General features: G+C 42.9%; 1 protein-coding gene across 11 annotated transcripts in view; it reads left to right on the plus strand.

Moving 5' to 3' along the window:
• Window positions 1-20,558, plus strand: part of MAST4 (microtubule associated serine/threonine kinase family member 4) — a 1,731,733-nt gene that overhangs the window by 1,660,865 nt on the left and 50,310 nt on the right. For all 11 annotated transcript variants that reach the window (XM_085631988.1, XM_085631996.1, XM_085632003.1 and 8 more), the window contains 2 exons: window positions 3,679-3,806; window positions 3,929-4,155. In XM_085631988.1, the coding sequence (XP_085488114.1) occupies window positions 3,679-3,806; window positions 3,929-4,155 (355 nt within the window). The remainder of the gene's footprint in view (window positions 1-3,678; window positions 3,807-3,928; window positions 4,156-20,558) is intronic.

The following is a 20,558-nucleotide window of genomic DNA, read 5'->3' on the forward strand; positions in this document are numbered from 1 at the left end:
GATTTGAGGGTGTCTTCGGCCTCCAACACCCTATCTTCCACCTCGGTCACGCTGTGCGTGGTGTTGCGTAAGTCCTGTCTGATCAGTGTAAGGTCTACCTTAAGTTCCCCCATCTTGCCTTCCTTGGTGATCTTGAGGTCCTGAATGGCGCTAAGGAAAGGAGAGGTTTGCAGTCCCCCTCAAGTGCAGGAGCTCCTTCCTCCATCCGGGCCCCTCTGAGGGGGGCACTGCTGTTTAGTGTATTTTGTCTGTCTTTTGCTGGTAGTCCATAGTAATCGACTTCTTTTCGCCATGCCGGCGGTACCAGCAGGAAGCGTCTCCGGGATCCTAAAGTTGTGAGCGCAGGACCCTCTGTCATAGGGGCGAGTATCACACTGACCTACAGATAAAAGCCTGGACCGAGCTTTAAAGTCAAGCAGTCGGGACCCCAGCAACACAGCAAAAAACCTTACGCATCAAATCTATCCCCCAGGAAAAAATCTTAGTTTCCGAAGGGAGGGAGACGAATTGTAGGCGGTCAGAATGTCCTTCCTGCTCTACAGGCACTGATCAGGTCTGAGTGGGGCCCGTTCCAAAATCCCCTCCAGTGCCACCCCCCAAGAAAGCACACCCCTCAGAAGCTGCAATGGTACAATGTCCGGTGAGGTCCAGTCCAGTGCCCCCGGGAGGACACCGCAACCCCAGTTCCTCTAAGGCGGCCGCAGCTACAGCTCCCAAGGCCAAAAACGTGGGTTATGGATTAGTAGGGCAGGCCTTGTCTCTCCAGGTCTCATTTAGCAGATCCAGGCTGGGTCATCCGAGACACCGCAATGTCAGTCCTAGCTAGGGGCTACTCCATCTCATTCTTAGCCTGTTGAGAATGACTGAGGGCCGAGTCACAGATCTCCAGCCAGGTTAGTGCCTGCAGAAGCAATGGCCTCAGTTCATCTGGGGGGGGGTTGTCTTTTCAGGCACCCTCCCTCTTTCGACAGCCATATGGTGGCCCCCCAACTGCCACCAAGCCGGCTCCACAATGGGGGGACCCTGACTCTCACCAGTAGAGTCACACCTGCTCAGTTCTTTGATGCAGCTGACTTCTCTTTCCCTCTACAGCTTCTCCAGTGCGGTTGTGCCCTGCAGGATACCGACACCCTCAGCAGTGTTCCAGTCACGTCATCAGCTCCTCCAAAAAGCCATGTTCATGTATAACCAAGTTAAGCCTGGTGGTCCCCTGACTGGCAGAGCAGACCCTGAAATAATTCACATTTGTGTTTCTGTTCCCTCTCATTAAGGGAAATATCAGTAAACACAGACAGTGGGTAGCATTGTTCCAATGATCATGGATTTAGCCAGGAAAATCTGATTATCGGCACATTTCAGAAGCCGCACAATAATGCAGCTTAGAAGTAGGTTTGTCATTTTTTACAGCCGAAAGATACTTACTGTTAGTTAGGCCTTAGGTAAGTGTATTTATGCCCCTACAATGCCTGAATAGTAAAACATGTGCAATAGATAAATGAGCATTGCTTATTGTGCGAGACATGGCTTGTCCCATCAGGGTAATTTCATTAATCAGAAAAATAAAGCTATTGATGTGAAAGGACAGTCTCTTGAAGTGCAGCAAACTAAGCATGTGAAATTAAAACTGCACTGCACAATCTGAGAGCACGGTGTTTTTTGTAGTGAAAGAGAGCGGTGTTTAAGCTGTGTGGCAAGACTGCTATCTTGATACGGCCGGTCATCTCTGACATAAAACCCCAGATTAGAACACTGAGCACAAAGACAGCACTGTTTTAAACCATGGATTTTTCTGGAGGAAACGCAACAAGAAGTAACTCATATTTGTAGTGCGCAACCAATCGGAAACCAGAAACAAGCGCTGGCCTCTGTGTTGCTGGGTTAGCAAACAAAAGGCAGCACTGGACTGGGTCCCAGCTTCGGATGCAGGGGAATGGTGAGTGTGTTGCTGGTTTTGCAAACAAAAGGGAGCACTACAGTTGGTCCCTGCTTCGGCCCCGGGGGTGGGGCTGAAGGACTGGTGAGTGCACGTTGTGATCGGAGGGTTGGCTTCACGTAGAGGTGCTCACAAGCTTAAAAGTAGTTCCAGCAAAGCGGATGAAAACAGTACTTTGGCCACGGGAGACTGATTAGAGAAAACCACGAAGAACAACAGGAAACAGTATGCTACAGTCAATAGAAACGGAACGGAGGAAAATAAGTGGCAAGCACACGAACCAATGAAAAGCAAGGGCGGGATGTAATCCCTTTCTACGATTTATATTAAATACAATAGATTTCACAAGGACAGCACAAGCGACGCCTGAAAATAACTTCAATTTTCACCTCTTTTTTTAATAAACTAGTTTTATTGATGGTGTAAACTCACAATCTCAGGGACCCAAAATTACAATATATCAAATGAAGTTATTTTTTAACTCAATGCAAACCATTTTATATAAATATCTATAACATTTACATTCATTTATTCGATTTTGCGGAGTGTTCTTCTCTACTTCTACATAGTTTGCGATGGTTAGACTCAGAGGAATAAGGTTGTTCCTATGCTTTTCAGCTCACACAACCAAAAAATAAGCTATTTTTGATTGCACCGGCTGTTGGTTACTGTGCAGAACATTTAAGATTGAAAAGTAGCAGCAATATTATATATTATGTAGCGAAAAAAGTCTGAAAGTATAGTAACAATCTTATTCCTTTATGCATGTTTGAAATACTCTGACCGCTAACAGAAAATGTTTCATCTTCCCATAAGTTGCAAACACCTGGGTCCAACATGATCTGGTCCTGCTCATTGTTACTGTGGGTCAAAAGACTTTGAAAAAACTAATTTAATTGAAGTTTTTATACCTTACAATGATAGCACCTTCCGCTAAGATTCCAATTACGCTTACAGTAAACTCTTGGATTTTTGAGTACGTCACATTCGTTCACACGTTTCAAGCATCCTTTCTGTTGTGATACATAATAGCCATGGGTTGTGCAAGCGTAAATCTATAGTCAATTGCAAGCCAACTTCTGCATATCGCTGCTCTCTTCTCTCTCCCTCCCCTGGTTCATCAGCTCTAGATGACCCCCAGAGGCCAGGCTCATTACCCCCACCCTATCTTTTTTTCCACATGTTCATTTTCTCAGAATCTTTTTTTAACAAAGAGGCGTTGTACACTCATGTGAGTCTAACAGCAGATTTTTTTAGTGAATGCCTCCAAGGTTGCCTCCAATCTAGAGTGTGTAGCCTACGTCATTGCCCACCAGTCTACACCAGACACCCACAGCATATTCAAGTGGGGCCCCAGATGATTTTGAGTTCTTGGCTAATACTAGATCTATGAAGCCGCTTTTATAAGTAGCCTCCCCACCCCTATTTATGTTGACTAGTTAGGATTTAATGTAAGATAATCGCATAGCATGTGGTAGTGGGCCACTTTAACGGGACCCATTGTGTGACCTCCCTTTTGTACCAGCTCATCTTATGCATATACATTTTAAGTATCTTGCAAGCCAAGCATGTTCGTTGCTATTAAGTACTGGACATGATCATGCTTGCACAAGGTGTTGGAGCTGTCTATGCTTACACTTCAGTGCCACATTGTTTATGCACCCCAGTTCCCCAAGTGTGTGATGCGGCACCGTAGAGATCTAGCTTGCAGTGGCAGCTCTATATCTCTCTTCTCCCTCTTCCAGGTTTTCACAAGCATGGATCAGCTCCTTCGCAATCAGGGAGAAGAAAGAGATGAAGCTGGCGACAAGGGAAAGAACATCACTCTGCAGCCAGTGGAGGCCCTAAGCTGGAGTTCAGAGTATTCTGAAATGTAAGCAAAAACAATGCCTGTACTGCAGAAAAACGAGCTTCACGTTCAACATATTATGCTGGTTGGAAGGTTATCTGATCACTCAATCTTCTGTAAAATGTCTGTGTATATTTCCTATGCAGGCAGCAGCTTTCTCTTTCAACTCCCTCCGATAATGAGAGCATGAAGCAGCAGCAGGCTTCAGGGGCGCTTCCAAAATTTGCAATATCAGCTGAGGTGGAGCAGGAGAAGGCAGTGGCAGCCGGAGAACCCCAAGAGCAAGGAGTGGTTGCTCTTCCATCTGAAGAGTCAACACAAGAGGAAGCTGACCCCACCACTCCAGGAAGCATTAGCAGCTCCACATTGTCTGGTAAGACAAGTCAGTGTTATAGCAGTAGTAATTAAGACAACCTTTCTGGGTCCTTGTTGGGTGGTGATGTGGGATGCCTTAGGGGACGGGGCTAGCACAATCGAAAAAGTTACTTTAGCAGTACATGCGGTTATCTACATACACTTCATATCATCCATGTGAGAACACTGCCCATCTGCAATGAACCGCAGTTCAGTTAAATAGGGTTTAAGGTTGTGGTAAGCTTTGCGAATATTTGGTATTTACAGTGCTTTTTTTGAGCCAGTGGTTGCAGGTGGGGGACAATCTGCACTCTTTTTTGGGGACCTGCACTTTGTTCCTTATGACACCATTCCCCTTCAGCAAGAGAGAAACAACACAAAAAGAAAGAAAGAGGGAGACAAAGACAGAAAAAGAGCGACAATAGGAGAAAGCAGGAATGAACAAGCATTGGCATAACCAATTGGATGTGAATGCAGATTTGCAAGTTTTGCCATTGTTTTTTGCCAATATTGTTCAGCATCAGCAGAAAAAAGTAAAAGTGTGATGTTGTGCATACGTGCACATGTAATTATATGCTGGGGAGGTGGAAGAAAAAGCAACCCGGAATGAGGAAATTAAGCACAAGTGAGAAAGCAGTGAAAGACAGTGGTGGTGTCAGAATATGCACTCTGCCCTTTCTCTCCCTAAAGCAGTTAATAAACGCAGCACAGCTAAACAGATGAAATCTAAAAAGGTGCTTTTTAGCTGTGTCTGATCTACAATTTGCATGGGCACCCCTGAAGACCTATAGCTGAATAACAACGTCAGTGTTCTATTCGTTTTTCTAATTAATTTGCAGTTATTGAGGTGCTGACCCTCTCCCTCTTTACTTTTTATTAGGTCTGGGGAAGGCTGAGATATGAACATAAAAATATATTTATGCCTTCTGTTATGCTTGACATACTATGGTTTTAAAGAAAAGACTATACAAATATATTTAGAGTGACGTCATACATGAATATATTAAACGTACTATGCTAATTTAGATCGTCAAATATTTTAACCTAAACCTTTGGTGGTAAAAGAGAGCGAGACTAGGAAAACTGGATTATAAGTTTAGCTTCCCAACTTGACCAATTTGAGTGACCCTATGTACATCATCCTTACTTCACTGTGACTTACTTTGACTGATCACCAAATCTGAGTCTATTGATGGAAGTTAGTTCAGGGTGTAAGCTATATAAAAAAACAAACCTAATGTGCATGGTTTAGTAGATAATAAATAGTGCTCTACAAATAGTGAAAATATTTTCCTTATTGACAGTGCACATGGCAAACTAACATCTCTTTGTTTGCGCATGGCAGTGTCAAGGGGAGACACATAAAAGGCAGCAAAAGGAAAGCATGAACAACTAAGATAATTTTTTTTTTTGATTTCAACTTGGTCAGTATATTATTCATTATTGTACACTATTTAAAAGGTTCTTAATGGATGCTGCGTTATATCAACCCTGCATGTGAAGCTACTGTCTGATGCAATGTATGTGGGAACATTATTCATAGGATTGAAATGTGTTTGCTTTTAGAGTATTTAATTTGTATTTACTGGTGATTTTCCCAAAACTTTGTGAGATGTAACCTGTCAAAGGGCAAATGCATCACTTCCTGTGAATGCTCCAGGCCAAAGGTCATGTGATGTTCCTTCCAGTGGAATCAAAGGTGGTATAATATCTCTTCCTGGGATTTCACTAGGTCAGAGGCCTTGCCGAGTCACTTCCTGTGACAATATCCGGGGAGGCCGAAGGGCATGTGATGTCACTTTCGCTACCCGTATCAGAAGTGGCACCCAGGGTTGTGGCACATGCACTTTCAGTGTGAAACGATGTGAGGCGCAAGCTTCTCCATGGCTTTTCCAGCATAATATGCCTCACTTCAGGGATGGAGTCATTCCTTTTGTGGAGGTGATGGTATAGCAGGGAACGTTTGGAGGGCAAATGCAGCACAGCTGGGACATCTACCTTGGCCTCCACACCGAGCTGGTCGGTCATGTAGAGAATCAATAAAACGACTGCAGAGGTTTCTTAGGCTCGGAGTCGAAATCTGATACGTAGACCTGTAAATGTGATGTACACGGATGATAATCATTTATATAGAATAAAAAACAGACTGCATTAATTGCTTTACCACATAATAAATTATTATCCTTTCGAAACCACTTTATCAACTTTAAAGTAATGAAAGTTGGAGCTAAAAAACTCTGGTGCAGGTTAAATGGAGATTTGTTTTTTAACTGAGACCTTACGACATGCCTACTGCCACAAGGAACTCTGCAACAAAGGCTTGTTACCTCACTGAGCTATCTTACATTAAATGCAAACCCTTGAGCCAGACATAGTTTTGCGGCAGCCACGTTAACTCTCTGATGACACTAACCTCTGACACGAGGGTGCACACAAGTCCCATTTTATCACCAGTCTTCTACCTTCTAACTTTCTGGATTTGCATTGATATTGGCAGAAGGTACCTTAACCTTCTAAACTAGTTTTACACTCATTCTGTTTGGGACCAATTAATCAAGCCAGAGCAGCTTTATTATCTCATTTCCCTTGTTGCCAATTACTTTAGGGCAGATTTGAATTAGCGAGATTGCATGCAATGTTGCAGGCAGGACCTAAAGAAAGGAAGCTAGAGAATGAGAAAGCGCGAGAGAGACACACACAGAGAAAAACAGTGGTGAAAAAGAGTGGGAAAAGGGAGCCACAGGCTACACAAGAATACAGAAAAGGAGAAAGGGGAGAAGTAGTAAAGGAGGAGAAAAAGTGAGAATGAGGAAAAGGAAGAGTGAGGGGGATAAGAAAGAAAAATGGAAGGAAAACTGGAAGCAAGAAGGACAAAATATCTGAGAAACGTGAAGGGAAAGAAGAAGGTAGAGAGACTGAGAAATAAAACAAAAGACAGAAAGAGGAGAGATTATTAGCATACAAGTTAATGGGAACAATGGAGTGACCTAGTGGCAGGGTGACGGAGAGAAAGGAGGAAAGAGGTGGATACAATGAGGGAAAGGAAAATAGAAATTAAGAAGAAAAGAGTGAGGAAGAAAGAGAGAAAGCAAGATAGAGTGAGTGAAAAAGAGCAACAGAGAATTACATTGAGGAAGAGGGAGAAGCCTAGTGCCTAGGAAAATGAGAGGACGGAGTAAAGATGTGGAGACAGCTGCGAGAGGAGTAAGAAGAGGAAAAGGAAAAAGAATACCAGGAAAGCAGAGGAACATGTAAAGAGACAGAAATTGTTGAAGGGGACACATAGGTGTTGTATTAACCACTAGTGTATCGAGGTCATGTGAAAATCACATAATCTACAGACAGAGCGAGAAGCATCCTGGGAACAGTCGAGACTTCCAGCACTTCCTGAAGGGGTGGCATGTGGCCCCTCTGTCAGACACAATACACGTGTTGGTGTGCCCTGGTGGAGAGAGTCATGAGGGACACTTTGGAAAGATGGCCTCTTTGGAAGGAATGTGTGGCAGGAACATTGCACAGGACCGTATGTGTTACTAGGATACATAGAGTCCAGCCTTGGTGGCATACGGCATAGATGAGCCAGTGTTCCCTACCAATGATGGGGGGGCTGAGCTCACCAGAAGGAAATTCTAGAAGGATTGAGTCAGATGACAAGCAGAACCTTTTAAGACAGACTGTGGTCAGCAGTTCACACTAGCCTGGCTAGGTGAGGATGGGTCTCTCCGTGATGACGCAAGGAGGAGTGAGACCCATCTGGGTTGTGACTGACTTGTGGCCCTACCAGGTGGCCTTTCAGAGGCTCTGCCCATTCAGACCCCATGGAAACTGCAGGCCTACGAGCTGTGCTACTGCGGCCCATAATTATTAAACTCATCCAAAAAATGACTCTTGCCTCTTCTACCGCCAGCCATTTTCCTAACTCTATGGCTGACTCACAAGACCCGTATCGAAGACCCACCACCAAGACCCACCTCTTCCAGTAGCTGCCAGTGACTTGATCTGACCTGTGAAAGCTGTGGCCACATTCACAAGAGCAAAGTAGAGCATGCTATAGCATTGATTAACTTTTGCACTTAAAAAAAATTTTTGTGCTGAAATATGGCACAAGTGCAGCCCTGAAAGAGAATTGCATAGGCTAGCACAAAACTTTTTAATGATCGAAGTGGGTGGAACAGGGTGAGCACAGAGCAAACCAGCTCCAGTCCCTATGTACCGGGTGCAGAGCAGTAGGCAGAGACCTGGGCTGCAGCTCCTTGTCCCGGTCACAACCACACCCACAGCCCCGTGCCCCAGCTCCAGCAACAGGCAGCCCCTTGCACCCTCACGCTCCTGCCTCTCTTGCAGCTTTAGCAGCAGAGCCCGGCGCACACTGCCATCCCCTTTGCTGCACACATGCATTTTTCACATGCTCCGTCACCTGCTTTGACCAAGATTTGTGGAAAGGAGAAAAACAAGGGCATGGGAGCCCAAAGTGCTGCATGAGTTTGTGAGGAGAAGCAGGAGAATGTAGGTGTGTGTGGCTGTTGGGAACCGAGCAGGGCTGCATGCAGTGTGAAATGAGCAGACATAGAGAGGAGGGAATGAGTACATGAAATAGGTACAAATCAAACTAATTCACCACTGAAAAGAAAGTATTTCCTAACGGCAGAAAAAGAACAAATGAAAAATGATGGGTGTATTTAAAGCCTACAGGGTAAATACAAAGAGACAGCATGTGTGCTGCCTAGGCGAGAACTAAAAAGAACCTGCATGAGTAAGATAAAGGAAAAGGGAGTGTTAGGTGCTCGGTGAAATAGGCTTAAGGTTAAATGCAGACTATGCAGGCTTAGTATTCACTCTCTCTCTGTCTTCTGATATTTGTAGTGCTGCCCGTGAGATTCTGAGCAACAGTTTGAGCCCCGAGCAATGATAGTTTTACACATTAAGGACTGGGTAGCTCGATGTTAGCATCAAATTAAATCACAGAGACAGGGCATAACATGCCAACCTTTACAACAGTAGGGAAAGAAATAAAGAACTTCAGTTTGCACTATCAATGTAAGTTACACATTCAATAAGAAAAACAAAGAAAAAATGAAGAACAATAGATAATGGGGTTAAGGGCTTATAGACAAACATAATAATACTGTCTATTCAGTAGAAAAGTTTGCCTTCATAATTATTGAAAAATAAAGAATAATGACAAAAACCGTAATAAAAAATTAAATGTTATATGGTGCTAGATTAAAATCTAATAGGAAAAAAATATTAAATATGTCACCAATGAAAATGAATGGAAAACATTAAACATTAAATCAGTAATACCTCCAATGAAAATAATAGTACAAAACGTTACCTTCAAAACTATGGAAATTCCAAAATAAAGAAAAAGTGAACATACACACACCTGCAGTTAGCTTTCAACTAATTGCCTTTGGATAACATAAGGACACTTGTATCATCTTCACAGTTAGAAACATTTATGCCAATATGAAGACTGCTAGAGCTCCATGAGGTTTGATATATCCGCCACGAGTCCCAAGTGAACCACTCAGCGTTGGACAAATTCCCGTCTTGTGGGTTCAATTCAGAGTTGGCTCACTGGCTTAGCTATTGAACCATGGGCCCTTCCACAGTATGTTTCACTGGTTTGATTGTTAAATATTGTCAATTTCCACTTTTCCCTTTGCCGTTTTTATGAAGCCCTCGGGTTAAGTCTCCAGTTACCATCTCAACTTGGAGGGTGTGTTGAATATAACATTTACACCACAACTTCAGACCACCTTATTCCTTTCCATTAATATTATTTAACGTCAGCTTCGAGGACCAAACTCTCCAACAGGTAAACAACCTTCTCACAGTGAATGTAGGCTTTAAGGTGACTGGAGGTTAATTTTCAGCAGGTTGGTTCGTTGCAGATGTCATCCAATTCTTTTCAAGTAATATGCAAATAGTAAAATAACTCTAATGGGCAGGTCTGGGCAGTTACCACATATTCCCTCTAGAGTTTTGTAGGTTTCTTCCTACTTTAATTTCCGCTCTTCAAAATAAGAAAAGTGGTTATGCAGAGCCCTGTAGAAAACCCAGAAATGCCAGTGGCAGCACAACATTGTAAGTCCTCTCTAGGCTATCCAAGCTTTGTAAAACTGGAAATGCTGAGACATCTAGTAAATGAAAAAGTAAACCTTCACAAAAACCAAATGCATGCCTCACAAAAGTAAAGTTATTTGCTACAGTGTGAAGGAAATGTACCTCCCCTCCTGTAATTCCTCAGAGACAAGTAATCTACAGCGTCTTCTATGGTAAATTTGCCTGGGGACAGTCGCCTTAGGACAATTTCCTGATTTGCAGGCACAGGGATTACTACTCTGCCCTCCCTTCCCTTTGTCTGATGCAGCCTCTGCCCGGAGCTTCCGTGTTTCAGCAGAATTCATTAGCGTACGGTAATCAGATTTGTCCCCTGCTCAGGAGATTTAATTAGGTATTTAAATGTGACTGAAAAAATCTGTAAAATATTTAATCTTTCACATCTCGAAAGCTGAACAAAATATTTAAAATGTTTGTAGAAATGTTTTTTTTTTTTAGAAACGACTACACTTGGATTGTAAAACTGAGACCAGTGCCTATCTCCATGCATGTAGCGGTGTTATAGTGTGTGATATACAAATTACAAAGACATAATATTGTGTGATGGAAATCAATTCAGCGTCTTAGTTCCTTAAATAACCATATTTGTATTTGCGACTTTATGCCCTTCTGACAGATACCACATGGCAATTATTCATTTTATACAGCTTTCAGTGCCCGCATCATGCTGTGATATGTCAACATTGATAGTGTAGGACAGATCTTTTTAGAAATTGCATATCAAGGCTACAGCCTGCTTAGTATGCTTCCAACAAATTGAGGGTCGAAAATGACATTATTTTTTGTTTTTTAAACGGGGCAGATGGCATTAGCCTGCGTATGTTCTCCTATCTGAGACACTGTAATTACCTTTTTATTGTAGATATGGTGTCTCATAGAGTTGGATGGTAAATATTTGTCTCTTAATTATCACATGCCATTTTCTTTTTGTCTTTACGTGATGAGCCTCTATTAGGGCATTATTAATTTGTTAAATGTTCAGTAATTTGCGAACTGTGTGTTTCAGCCTAGTCTGAAAATGTAATAACCCTCCATGAAAAATCCTTGACAGATTAACAGCAGCAAAATGCAGATGGTAATTCTGCACACGCAAATGTTGTGGCAACTATGTAACCTAATTACCACTATTTAACAGACATGTTTGAGTGAAAAGGCTTAAATACAGGGGTAATGCCATCTATCACAAATGGAGGCCTGGCACTGCCTCATTGTGGTATTACCTCTACACTGAGGCCGCCTTCTAGCTAAGGGCTCATGAGTAAGTGTGATAACGTGGCTCTTTTGTTTACAAACAGTGATTGGAAAATGGCTGCGCACACAAGTTTGACATTTTAGGCTCAACGGGTTGCTCGTTTTGAAAGGTGCATTTGCATTCGCTCTTGAATGACTGAAAGACCCGCGTGCTCATCCGCCGCGTGGTCATAGACCGGCGTGATTGGCTTCTGCTTTCAGAGCCCCCCACGAGCAGCGATGCCACGTTCTCTCTCTCCTCTTCATGAAGAAAGCAGACATTCTGAGGAATAAATTGGCCTCCATTGTCCTTTTGCCAGCATGAGCCAATTAAATTGTTGTTCTGCCAACTGTCCAAATGCCACGCGTTTACAATAAATGCATAAATGAGCCAGACAGTTTAAATGGCGTGCGCTGCCATGTCACAGCTGTCTCATTCTAGTTTTGGAAGGCGGGCCGCCTGCAGAAATCCTGTTCTTTAGCAGACTTATTGTTCGTGGCGTTTAAGTTGGAGATGCGCTGCGTTTGTAGCTTTATGTAGGCGCTTTTGACCTGCTCTTGGACCAGTGACACAACTACAAATGGATACCAAAACATCCTTAATGTTCTGCTGATTTGTCAAATATTCCTGTACACCTATTACTCAACTTTTGAAGCAAAGAGTAATGGTAAAAAACATAAATGTGAAAGGGCTTTGGTCAGAATGAATCTCCTTTCTGCATCCTAGGATCCTCATAAACCTAGAATATTCCCGTAAATGTGCTGGGATCTTGGAACACTTTTTCTTCAACTATTCAAAGTCATTACTAGTTGGAGGTAACCACCTCCATGGCCACAGAATCAGGGTTACCTCTATTAAAGAATGTGACAAGCCTACTTTTTACGGAATTTTTCTGGATCACAAAAGGCATTTTTTTATTTTTATTTCATGCGAAATGTTGTATCACCGGAGACGGTCTGCTCAGGCTGGAGAGAGAGCCCTCCAGAAAGCGGCAGCGGGGGCACACCAGGGCAGTAGAATTCAGTCGGCGCACTGTGTGGGAGCCGCAGAGGGAGAGCCAAACGCATCACCACAACATGACGTACACAGGTGCACAGCTGCACATACTTGTAAACATACGAGTGATGATAAAATAATCAATCGAGGAGACCTACTTAGAGGATCGTAAATTATGAGTGTGAGTGAATAATTCTTATGGGATAGCGACAGAGTGAAATAAAACATTTGAAACTTCCATATGATTTTTAGGACTAAAATGTGTACGTAATCTACCATGCGAGCATTTGTATGTGTGTAAGGAATGATTTATGCTTGTTTTTCAAAGACTTTGAATGCTATTAGTAATCAAAAACATGCAAGAATAGAGGCAACGTAGACTGTCTCCTGGAGGAAGTGGGGCTTTAGGTCTGGTTGGTGGGAGGGGGAGAAACCGACACGAGGGCGACGGAGCGAGATTAAGCAGTGATGTGATTGAGATGATGCCGGGCGCCCATGTTAAAGTGAAAGCGGGAGCCCATGTTGTTATTGGAAGTGGGCACCCATGTGCTGCCTGCAGAAAGAGAAACGCCATAAAGAAAATAGTGCTCTCAGACAAAATAACAAGTACCGTGGAACAACCGAAGTAAAAGGTCCAGTCGCCATGGGAGGTTACAAATGAAGACAAGGCGGTACTAAGGAGGGACTAACAAGCCTATTTGCAAATCAGAAGCCAGCATTTACGAAGGACAATGACACAAGCCAATGACAAATATGGGTGGAGAGTGGGCGGGGCTTCAAGTGCATACTCCAATACAGCATGCCTCACAAAGCATGCGTGCTGCCTCTAGCCTCGACCTAAAAAGGAGTCTAAATGGTTAAGAGTTCAAGAAGTGCAAATATACTGTTACTTTAAGGAGCCAGCATCTTCCCTTCCCAACATGCACTATACAGGCAGTTTGCCTCACAGCCTCAGTTATTTTTATTTCCGGCTCATGCTGAGAAGATCTGTGAATACTCTCTTAGACATAGCTGAGGCTATTCTAAATTTTTCACCAATTTTCCATCAACAATTGGTGAATATTTTCTCAAAATGCCTTCACTTTGTGAAATGCCCCTCGTGGGCAAAAAAAGTCTTCATCAGACCCAATTCTCTGAGTGTTGTCTGTCTTTCTGTCTCTCACTCAGTTAAAGAGTGTGAATGTTGCCAGAAAATGACCAAGAGAGCCCTAAAAGACCATGAGGGCGTTCGCCTGAGAGGGAAACTTGAAAACCTTTATCAGGAAGAAGAGAGGAAAAAACTTAGAAAAAAGACTTCTTCTGAATCCAGAACCTCTTACATGAAAGACTCCCTTAGCAGAAGCTTTAGAGAGAGGAAAAATAAAAAACATCATCACCATCGACTCTCTGACCTCTCTCGAGAACACCGGTCGCGGCAGGCGTAGGCACCAACATGCTCGCCTTCAAGGAGTACAACGACAGCACAGTCAACAACAACACCTCAGGCAAAGTTACGTTTATCTTAGACGTCGATTCCAGTTCCGACACCGCAACCGTCGACAGGGAGATTGTCAATTGCGGAAAACTAGACACCGATGCCTCATCAGTCGATGTCGAGGAGATCGGCTTCATTGAAGTTGACTTCTAGATTGCCGTCAAGACACTCAACATCAAGGAGATCAATGCTGAGATAGAAATTTCAATTTTTCTAGTTTCTGATAGCCATCAATCAGAAGATGAAAACCAGACTAGACTTAGTAATGCCACAGGATGATCCTTTTCAACACCTTACTCCCCTAAGCTTACCTCCTAAACCTATTTCTCCAATAAGTCCTATTGTTCAACCATTGGAACCAGAGTCCAGACCAAGGCCAACAGTCTCACCTCACACTGAAGGTCCTCCGAGCTCATTTCCTTAAGACATTTGACCCCATAAAGGCAGATAAGAAGATGATCACCTTCTCAGTTGCCTTCACCTACTAACTCTTATTCAACCAACTGCTATTCTACATGCACTCCCACTTCTCTGGCAGCATCACCTCTTAGGTCGTCTCCTGTAAATTACATTCTTACTTTTTAAGATGTCCTAGTCTGAGGTGTGAATAAACTAAATGTTCAGTTGCAAGCACCACAGGCAATAGTTTCTGCAATAATGGAGACCCTGCAACCAAGAGCTTCACCAAGACCTACCTTACCTTTGGTACCGGTATTTGCAGAACTTGCACAAGAAAAGTTCCTTACTCCATCCACTACTAAGGTTGGAATTCCTCGACTTCTCAAAAAATGCAAAGCTGCAGAACATGATCCTGTCTCCATAAGGCAAGATCCCAAACCAGACTTGGTAATAGTCTCTGCTGCAGGAAAGAAATATTCTTTGGCTTCAGATACTTCAGTTCCTCCTGAAATGGAGAGTAAGAGACTGATTGCAGTAAGAAGGAAATAATGCAACTCTGCAGCTGTCACTTTTATGAACTCTAGTGCATCTGCCTTATTAGCAAGATTATTATTATTATAAGGGACTTATAATGTGCACAGCTACCCCAAAGGTTTCTCCTGACGCAGGATAGAGGCAGCTAACGGAGACCACAGCGGACAGCTAGAAAAGCCATGTCTTCGGATTCTTGTGGAAGGAAAACAAGGAGTGACCGTTCCTAAGAGAGATTGGGAGAGAATTCCACAGTTTCGGACCTAGGTAAGCGGACGAGCGTCCCTTCATGCGGACAAGACGAAACCTGGGTGTGAAGAACAGTGAGAGGCTAGATGATCTCAACCAACGCGTAGGCACATAGGGTGTCACCAGACCTTGAACATATAAGGAGGCTAAACCATGTCTGTCCCTGAACATATAGCACAGAGCCTTAAATTCAGTGCACTTAACAATCTTGAGCCAGTGCAATTCGTGAAGCAGTGGAGAAAGTGAGGTGTGCCTTGGTAGCCGGAACAGTAACCAGGCTGCCGCATTCTGAATGATCTGTAAACGATGAATCGAGGATTTGTCTGCTCCCCGGTACAGCACATTGCTGTAATCCTGTCTAGATATCACCAAAGCTTGAATAACTGCTCCCTGGGCTTCTGGAGGAATTAGCCCAAGGATCTTCTTCAGCCACTTGAGAACAGAACAGGTACAAGTGACCTTGAGGCATCTGTGGCTTCAGGGAGAGCTTGGGATCGATAATAAAACCGAGATTCTTGACCCTAGTCGCCGAAGTTGGTAGAGGCCTGAGGGAGTCTAGCCATTGGCTTGCTCCACAGAGCTCAGGGTTGTTTCCGAAAACCAAGACCTCTGTTTTATCACAGTTAAGCTTAAGTGCATTATCCACAGGGAAATATTCTTCAAGCCCAGGCAGAGCATTGAGGGATCTTGATGTTGAGCAGCTGATAATGAAAAGATGATCCGAGTGTAATCAGCATATGAAAAAAGGGTAAGCCCATACTTCTTAATCACATCTGCTAACAAACAAACATAAATGTTAAAGAGCAATGGGCTCAGAATGGAACCCTGAGGGACCCCAGAGGTTAGAGCTAAAGTCTTAGATCTTACATTGGCCAAGGATACCTGGATGTGAGTCAGGGCTATGGGAATCTCTTGCATTTGCAGATGATCTTCCTAACAATAGGAAACACGATTTTATGGGGATTGTACAAGAAAGACAGACTGTCTCAAATCAGCCTATCAGTGCATACATATACAAAGCAGATCTGGCCTTTAAACAATTTTGTAGTGGTTACATCTCTTCTCAGGTTGTCTTGGCTTAGAATAACTTCCTTGACATTAGATTACTTTCACTGGACCAGTCCTTTTAGGCGCCCAAATGGACAAAGAGATGAAGAGACTGGAAAGAGGCTGAAACCCTTAAAGCACTGTGTTTGGAGGTAAGGAATTAATTCTATAATTCCCAATACCATCGCAGGGACTATATATTTCACAATGGTCCTTCTATTCTCAGTCTCAAGTTTGTCAACAACAATTCCATCCTAGGGAAAATCGAGAAAGAGGTCAGCAGCAACAACAACAAATGCATCGCCAATATTCTTCCAAATCACGACCAACATCAAAACAGTGAGAATTCCATTTCCCCTGTTCACTTTCCTACTCCTGTGGGAGAGTATCTCACATCATTTAACAGAGTGGAGATTGATAACCACTGACAAATGGGTCTTACAAATTATCGAAAATGGCCGCACCATCCCGTTCAAACAACTTCTACCTTCAACACCTCCAAAATCCACACCAAAACATCAATTAGTGCAATTAAAAAAGGGGGTAAAGTTTCTACTCCAAAAACAAGCAATATACCCAAGAAAAGCACATAAATGGAGTTCAGGCCTGTACTCAACCTAAGACAGTCAAACAAATACACAAATTCAGGATGCTTGCCCTGCATCAGATCTACCCACGATTGATGAAAGGTGGGTCTTCAAGAGGCATACTTCCACATATCCGTAGCGAAAAACACCCAAAATTCTAAAGATTTGTAGTGGAAAAACCCGTTATCAGTGCATAATTCTTCAAGTCGGTCCAAAGTCCCCACCCAGAACATTTTCCAAATGCATGGCAGTGATTGCAGCTCACTTCTGGAGAAAGAAGATTTACATTTACCCTTATCTAGACGATGAACTGATAAAGGCAAACTCATTGTCAAGCACAGTTGGATTTTAACATAACGATTAATCTCTTGACAAGGCTGGGCTTGCATATCAATCAATAGAAGCCGATCTCTTCACCTTGCCAACTTTTCGATTACTTAGGAGCCACTCTGGATACTATAAAAGGAGAAGTGCACACTTCGGAGGAGAGAGAGTATACATTTTTTCAGAAATGTCACCTACTGCTTCAAACTTTGCGTCCAATAGATTGACAGATCTCATCTCTACTAGGGTTCATGGTGTCTTGCTTCTCACTAGTTCCTAATGCACGTCTCCAAATGAGACCTTTACAGCAGTGCCTCGAACACCAATCGTCTCAATGGAAGAACAACTGGGAAGACAGACCTCCTTTTTTTCTAAGATCTTCCAAAGCAGGCAGTTGTCACAGATGCTTGCCTGACATGATGGGAAGTGCATTTACAAAATCTCACAGTGCACTGACAATGGTTGTAAAACGAGCAATTGTACCACATAAATGTTCTGGAACTGAAGGTGGTCCATACTAGCGTTGAAGGCTTTTGCACCATCTCTGACCAGCAGTACACTTATTCAAACGGACATTACCACAACAATGCACTGAACAAGGAATGGTGTGCCAGATCAAGATTTCTGTCTCTTCAAACTCAATCTGGAATTGGTTACTGGCAAGGAATCTATTGATTCAAGCTATTAATTTACCACGCATCCAAAATTGTCAAGCAGATCTACTAAGCAGATACTTCATAGACAACCACGAATGGGAATTGGACAATGCAGTTATATTAACTATTTTATAAGACTGGGGGTTTTCCGTCATAGACTTATTTGCTACGAGAAAAAGCGAATTGCCCAAACTTCACATTGAGAAGGGGGGAACCTAACTCGTTGGGCAATAACTTTTTGATCGATTGGTCGAAAAGGTTTCTCTATGCATTTCCTCTGATCCTATTAATTCTAACAGTACTAATCAAGCTCAAAGCATCGGATGTTGTAAAGATGGCAGTAGCACCAGAGCGGCCTAGACACTGGTTGTATCCAGAGCTTACTTCACCTTTACATGAATCCTGGTTAACATTTACCGCAAGCAGGGACAGAAAATGGCTTTTAAGTTCTTACACTTCTTGTCCTTGCCAAGCAGCGTGTTGCAATCACATGGATGAGCAAGGTGAGCCCATCTCTGAAACGCTGGGAACATGATGTGGCTGAATGGGTGATGGCAGAGGAAATGTAGGACCGATGACAAACTGGGGGAGGATCTCGATAATTGGGTCAAATTGCTGTCTGCCTTCCAAGCGATGAGCCTGATATCTCCTCCAGGTCTACCTCCAATTTTACCCAATGCTCTCACATACGCTCAATATTTCTAAGTGATTACCTTTGTGCTTATGGGACCTGCTATTGCATATTGTATTGTGGATCTGGAACTGTACCTCCAGGTGAATGGTTTTTAATTGCATATGTTTGTGACTGACTTGTTGTCAAGTTTTCTTTTTGATGTTACCAGAAACAAACCAAGAATATTTTAAAAAAGCACATCCTTCTTTTTTGCCAGAAGTTGTGTCAGACTTTTACATTAATCGAACAGCTTCATTATATTTCAATAACCCTTCTTCACCAGCAGAAGGGACCCTTGACTCTGTAGATGTTTGGAGAGTTTTTAAGTTCTCTTTAGATAGAACAAAAAAAGTCTGCAAAACAAATCAGTTGTGCATAAATTATGGACCTATAGGAACTTGTATGCCTTCATCTAAGCAAATTATTGCTCTATAGATAGTTTACCGTATTACTCGTTGCTATCAATTAGCTAGCAAACCTCTACCAGGTAAACATAGAGCCCATTCTACATGTAATAAGGCTACATCTGTCACCTGGATTGAAATTAAAATTGTCCCAATTACAGAAATTTGTAAAGCAGCTACATGGAAATCGGTTCAATCTTTCACTAAATATTAATGTTTAGATAACGATTCAAGTGCTGATTCTTTGTTAGGCCAGGCAACTTTAAAAAATCAATTTAATTAGAGTAATTCTTAGTTGACAAATGCCTGCATAGTCTACGCTTTTAAATTATTTATAGTTTATAGCTTTGTATTGACATTTACATGTTAGGGATATGCATGCAACTCTATTCTGCGTTTATGACTATCCGTGAGGACCCTACGGTGCTGAAGGCAAAGTTACTTTTGTGTATTCCTTGTTCTCTCGTAGGGGTTTTCCATTTATAGACATAAGCTCTGAATAGTGCCGCCCTCGTGCGCGGACTCCGGAGAACCTTTTCACAATATATCTTCTTAAGTGTAGATGTTCACCTTTCTTTTGGAAGGCCTGCAAAGTCACATAAGAAAGACAAATATTAGGCAGCCTATAGGACTAGACTACAATTCTTCATCTTGTACTTAAAAAAGAGGCCAGGAGAATTATATATGTGTATATTATCATGATGTTTTAATAGAACCACATTAATCTCTTTCACAAACCTTTTTCTGATAGAGCATAGAAATGAAGGAATGCAGGTTAGAATAGCCCAAAAGGCTGTCATCGTAGGATTTAAAAATAGAGGCTGTGCCTTTAAGAACCCAGGAACCACCAGTATCCTATCATGCTGAGCAGATGGCAGTTGTTTCAGTTCTTTTTTCCAGCGCCTGCTGACAGGACCCTGGAGCATTGAGCTTGGCCAATTTTGTCTTTTTTTCCCCTCAAAAATTAAAAAACTTGTGACAACTATTTAATTAGACGGTTTCAGTATTTTCACTGAGAAATGCCTTCTTTCTTTGACAAGTTGCCTGCCTGTTGGAGAAAAATGGCTAAAACGGACCCCCATGAGGTGTGTATTATTAGCCTACCAGACAGTCCTGTTCCTGAATCTTGCTGTCACTGCAGGAACTTTTCAAAGCGCACCCTGAGGGACAGAGCAAGGATTCCCCTCCATGATACCAAACAGTGCAGAAGACAACAGACGCAGTTTGAAGGTGGGACCTCAGAACTCCGTCATCTCTGTCTGGAGGGCATGCCAGGAAGAAAACAGAAGTAAAACACCATCGGTCCCAGTCGATGTCGAGTGCGTCGACGTCAAGAAGAAGTACGGCACCGACCTCGACATCGAGGCAAGGAGTATGGACGTATATAACAATAACGGTGACCTGCAGGCCTCATTCGATGTCGAGGAGGCTGTCTACTGTGAGGCCATCAAGACGTTCGCTTTCGAGATTCATATCGACGCCGAGGCACACTTTGATATGGAGACACCATTGTCGATCACTGTTGACAAGCAGGTCGTGCTTGGTCAATGACAAGAACTATTTAAACATCGTCTAGGCTACAGGTGGCAAGAAAGAAGAGAAGACTTATCTACTCCTCCCCAGATTCAGAGTACTCTAGAATATATTCCCCTTCTTCAGGGGTTCAACCATGTTCTCCTTCTCCTCCTCCTCCTTCACTATGGCCTTCGACTCCACCTCCTCCAC

This window comes from Triturus cristatus, chromosome 2_1 (assembly GCF_964204655.1).
Source record: "Triturus cristatus chromosome 2_1, aTriCri1.1, whole genome shotgun sequence".
NCBI classification, from domain to species: Eukaryota; Metazoa; Chordata; class Amphibia; order Caudata; family Salamandridae; genus Triturus; species Triturus cristatus.